The 4,464-nt window shown below is 30.8% G+C and overlaps 1 protein-coding gene across 9 annotated transcripts; it reads right to left on the minus strand.

Moving 5' to 3' along the window:
- Positions 1-382: 382 nt before the first annotated feature.
- LOC123222718 (protein root UVB sensitive 6-like) lies at positions 383-3,492 on the minus strand. 9 transcript variants are annotated; one of them, XR_006503698.1, is made up of 5 exons: positions 3,103-3,492; positions 2,194-2,270; positions 2,029-2,083; positions 764-1,084; positions 383-635 (listed from the first exon to the last, which is right to left on the minus strand). XR_006503698.1 is itself a non-coding variant. In XM_044645649.1 (3 exons), the coding sequence occupies exons 1-3, from the start codon at positions 3,354-3,356 to the stop codon at positions 2,049-2,051; spliced, it is 366 nt and encodes a 121-aa protein (XP_044501584.1). In that variant the 5' UTR covers positions 3,357-3,485; the 3' UTR covers positions 1,648-2,048. The 9 variants fall into 9 exon arrangements, 3 of the variants coding, with proteins under 3 accessions (XP_044501585.1, XP_044501584.1, XP_044501583.1); XR_006503700.1 differs by having other exon boundaries at positions 2,194-2,235; positions 3,103-3,491; XR_006503699.1 differs by lacking the exon at positions 2,194-2,270 and having other exon boundaries at positions 3,103-3,491.
- Positions 3,493-4,464: the final 972 nt, after the last annotated feature.

Below are 4,464 nucleotides of genomic sequence, written 5' to 3' on the forward strand. Positions count from 1 at the left end.
TTGAAAACAATTTTTTTCATCCACAACTGTATAGTAAATAAAGCACAAAATTTTTTATCCTTGATTGTGAGATGAATAAGAGACAAATTTTTTGACTTTAATAATATATTGATTTAAAGATTTTTAATCATTTAATGAATTTAGAACAATTTTTTTATTTTTGTTTGTGTGGTAAATTTGCGACAAAAATTTCCATATTTTATAAAAATTAGTAGTTATATTAATTATCAAATTCCAACAATTCATGAAAGGTAAAATGAATCCAGTACAAGATATAGACAAAAAAATGATATTCTATAGTTTAAAGCTTAAAGCTATTACTAGAGAGCACATCAACCTAACAAATAGGAGTAGAAAGTAGGTTCAACGTAGAACAAAATGGTTTATAACAATTTGATATATCTTACTTTTCTCTCAATGCTTAAAGCTTTCATTAAATAAGACAATTTTTGGTTTTAACGCAGGCAACACTTATTAATGAAAGAAATTACAGCTAAATTTTTTTTTTTTTTTTTTTAAATGAGCATTATGAGGCCATTAATACAGAATTGATAGTCATACTATGTGAACCGGATTGGTAATCTTCCACTCAGCAAATCCTGCACGAATATATTTGTTCCTACTCATATAGAGACCTGCAATAAGAAAGCAAATTACTTTCTAGAAGATATTGAACACATGAAACCTTTCACATTTAACTTAATAAAGTTAATTGGAAGGCACGACTTATAGTTTAATAACAAATAACCTAAGAAGATTTTACCATTAGTGCGGAACCTTGGTCCCAAAAGCCACATTTTCCTCCATGAACCATCATATTTTGATTATAATAACTGACAGTTTTCCACCACTTTAGTAGGCTTCATAGAAGAGGCCCAGTTAAAGCTTTGAATAATTTACATATCATAAATTAAGAGAATATTCACAAACACTAACAAGTTACCTACCAGGCCTTTAAACACGCATTAGGCCAAAACACAGGGTTACAAATCGTGTATCTCCATTTTCGACAGACACAAGATGCCCTTGCCATATCATACGGACTCATCCATGCAAAGACTATGAAGTATCACTACTTATCTATCTGTATAATTGAAACTGAATAAATGAATTCTTGCAATGCAATACCTTGAAAAGGAGCTCATCAGGCAAACAACAATGTATAAGTGCTAAATCAACATAGGGTTTTCTACTTGCTTCAAAAGGCACAACTGATCTAACATTTATACCATAGAGATCCAAAGCAATAGAATTAGGAGCATAACAAGATTCATAAAGCAAATAAATAAAAAAATTAAAACAAGACAGAGAATAAAAGATAACAGAATACAATAGCTAAAATTGTACCGAGCTTTGGCCTTTGAAGGATGAAGTTCTATACGGTCTTCAACCGTAGAGCTGATTCTAGCTCAACAGGAACATTCAAGGTGAAATTTTTATTAAAGCAAATCAAATCAATTTTTAAGAAACAATTTCACAATTCGAAGTCTTGAAATGTTAAAACAGCAAATAAATATAATCTATGCATTACCAGTATGTATACAGGAAGGAATTAAGATTTTAGGCCCTCATTTAGCATAACTCGACACCTTCTTATCTATTCCAAAATGTGAATCAAGAGAGAGAACGGTGTTGTTGTATGCATAATTGAGGACACATCGCAAACAAATATTAGCCCAGCTTTGGATAGCTAATATATATGAATATGTCACTACATCAAATAGGAAACGTACATAATAGATCTGCCTATTCATCTACTGTATTGCCATACTAAGAACAGAGATAGTAGTATGCAAATGGATGGCCAAAATCTTCTCCCTCTGTCCCAGTTATGAGGATAATTACAACAGATTAGGCATAAGATTTGCTTCCTCAGCTAATTTATGTGTTAAAAAAAGGGTCAAAATTCCCTAATCACCCGGCAACATAGAAAATTGTATTTTCAAACATCAACAATTTATTAGCAACGCCTATGGCAAGTGCACCACCAAAGCTGCCCTCCCTAATAACAATGGAAATAATTGGTACCTTAAGACCAAACATGGCCCTCAAATTGTGAGCAATTGCTTCACCCTGCATTCATCTAGCAAACCCAATCAATTAAGCCATTAGTAGAAGAGTCATCTGAAGTTTTTAACTAAAATATTTCACATATTTGACCCAATTCCTCAGATTTTAGGTCTGCATATGCACCAGGTGTATCAATGAACGTGACAATTGGGAAGCCATGGTGATCTGCATAATATATCATGTGGAAAGCCTTCTGGTAACTGTTTAAACATCTATCAGTTGACAAAAATAAGAGTAGCTTGACGAGTCCAAAAGGCTAGATGAATATAATGCAAACATACCATGGACCACACTATACACAAGAAAATGAAAGTAAATTCAACTCGCCATTGAGTTAGCAAAGCTAAAATGTTATAATTTCCAAAGAGGGACTCCCTAAAAGATTTATGCATCATACAACTAATTTTTTAAATAAGGCACACTCTAACCAACCTAGAACAATCCTTTTTGCAAGAAATATATCACTCTCCAAAACATGTCATACATTACTAGTCATTCAAATAATGTGTCTCCATCCACAAATTGACAGAATTTTCTAGAACATTTGTAAAAGAAAATATACAGTCACTTTAAGCAGCTATCCACAGACCAATAACAAATTTACTAAGCAAAAGGCAGAAAGTTTTAACTCTTCAAAAATTTAATAAGCTAATGCGTACATCCATGTTCAAAAGGAAATACTCAAAAAAACTATTCAAATAGCAAACACATTTCTTCACTGAAGAGTAAGCTAGATATTAAGCCTAAAACTGGGTGGAAAATTATATCCTCCCAGATTGACAGCATTTTCTGGAATTTTTGTGACAGAAAATTCACAACCACTTAAAACAGCTATCCACAAACCACAATAACAAAAAACAAAAAATTTTATCTATCCATGATTTTATCAGATATACCCTACATCCATTCTCGGATGAAAATACACATAGAAATGACTCCAAAAATTTCTATTCAATCATTCAGATATCTTCACTAAGAAGTTGAGAAATAGAAATCAGAATCGTAAAAACAAGAGAAAGAGACGAAGCTGACCTCAGCAGGAGCTTGAGGACTCTGCAAAGAAACAACACGAAAGAATTCCTCTTAAACTTTCTAGCACCGTCTTTCTCCGCCAAGTAGTTCCATCTCCGACAGCCGATTTCCTCTGCACAGATCAACCTCAAGCTCAACTCAACAAACTGTGGTCGTTCCGCCAATCCAAACGATGACGACCCCACATCATCCACAACCACGGCCGCCTCGCTGATCGATGCACTCAACGTCACTAGATTCGCAATGATACGCATCGTCTCGCGCACGAGAAGGCGCACGCCCAATGCCTCTGATGCACCGGAGCCGAGTTCGGTGACTGCTTGAGCTTGATTAGCGGAGTCGTCATTGAGAAGAATAACAATAATGATAAAAGAATCTATGTAGGTAAACATACAATAGTTTTATTTGTATAAGTAAATTTATTTTTAATTTTAAAAATACCTTCTTTTAGTTTATTCCGTATTCTCAGTTATTTATATCACACTCGATCATTTAAAATTTTTTTAATAGATTTGATAATTTTTTATTCGAATCAAAAATTAAAAACATACTTAAAAATTGATAAATTTTTATTTAGAATTTAAATATAGATAATAACAAAAAAATCGTATAGATGAAGAGAATGATAAGTGTTAATTGATACTATAAACATAGGGTGTATGGGTACGTATAAAATACGTATAAAGTACATAAATATATATAAAATATATATAAAATATATAGATATATACAAAATACATACATGATATATATATATAACAGGGTGTGTGAGTGCGTACGCACCTTCTTCACATCTTATTACATATATTTATATATAATAATATAATATTTAAAAAATATAATAATATAATATATATTTAAAAATTATTATTATTATTATTTATATTATTATATATATATTTATTATATTTTTTAAATATTATATTATATTATAATATTTAATATATATATATATATATAAAACAGAGTACGAGGGTACGTGTTTACATTCTGTTTTATATTTATATATATATTTATATATTTATATTTTTTATGCATTCACATATCTTATACGTGTGTACCCATACACTTTGCATGCATCTTGTATGCATCTATATACTGTGATACGTAAACGTAAGTTGTTGAAAATCACGTAATAAATTGAGGAAGGTATTTTTGAAATTAAAAGTAAATTTGTTTATAAAAATAAAATCACTGTACGTTTGCCTAAAAAGGTTTACGCAAAAAATTTTTTTCCTATTTTAATGAATATCCCATGATTTGAATTTTTTTATATCTGCAAAAATTTAATTTAATTTGTTTTAAAGGAGGCAGGTGGCGGGTAGACTACACGAAGCTACAGATGCAAAATCACTTTTAATT

Source organism: Mangifera indica, chromosome 8 (assembly GCF_011075055.1).
Source record: "Mangifera indica cultivar Alphonso chromosome 8, CATAS_Mindica_2.1, whole genome shotgun sequence".
Lineage (NCBI taxonomy): Eukaryota > Viridiplantae > Streptophyta > Magnoliopsida > Sapindales > Anacardiaceae > Mangifera > Mangifera indica.

Excerpts from the sequence above, each read along its gene's own strand:
- LOC123222718 (XM_044645648.1), bottom strand. The coding sequence starts at position 3,356 with ATGCGTATCATTGCGAATCTAGTGACGTTGAGTGCATCGATCAGCGAG. Across the intron at positions 2,271-3,102 it reads GTCCTCAAGCTCCTGCTGAG|TTACCAGAAGGCTTTCCACA; the intron begins GTCAGCTTCGTC and ends ATGTTTAAACAG.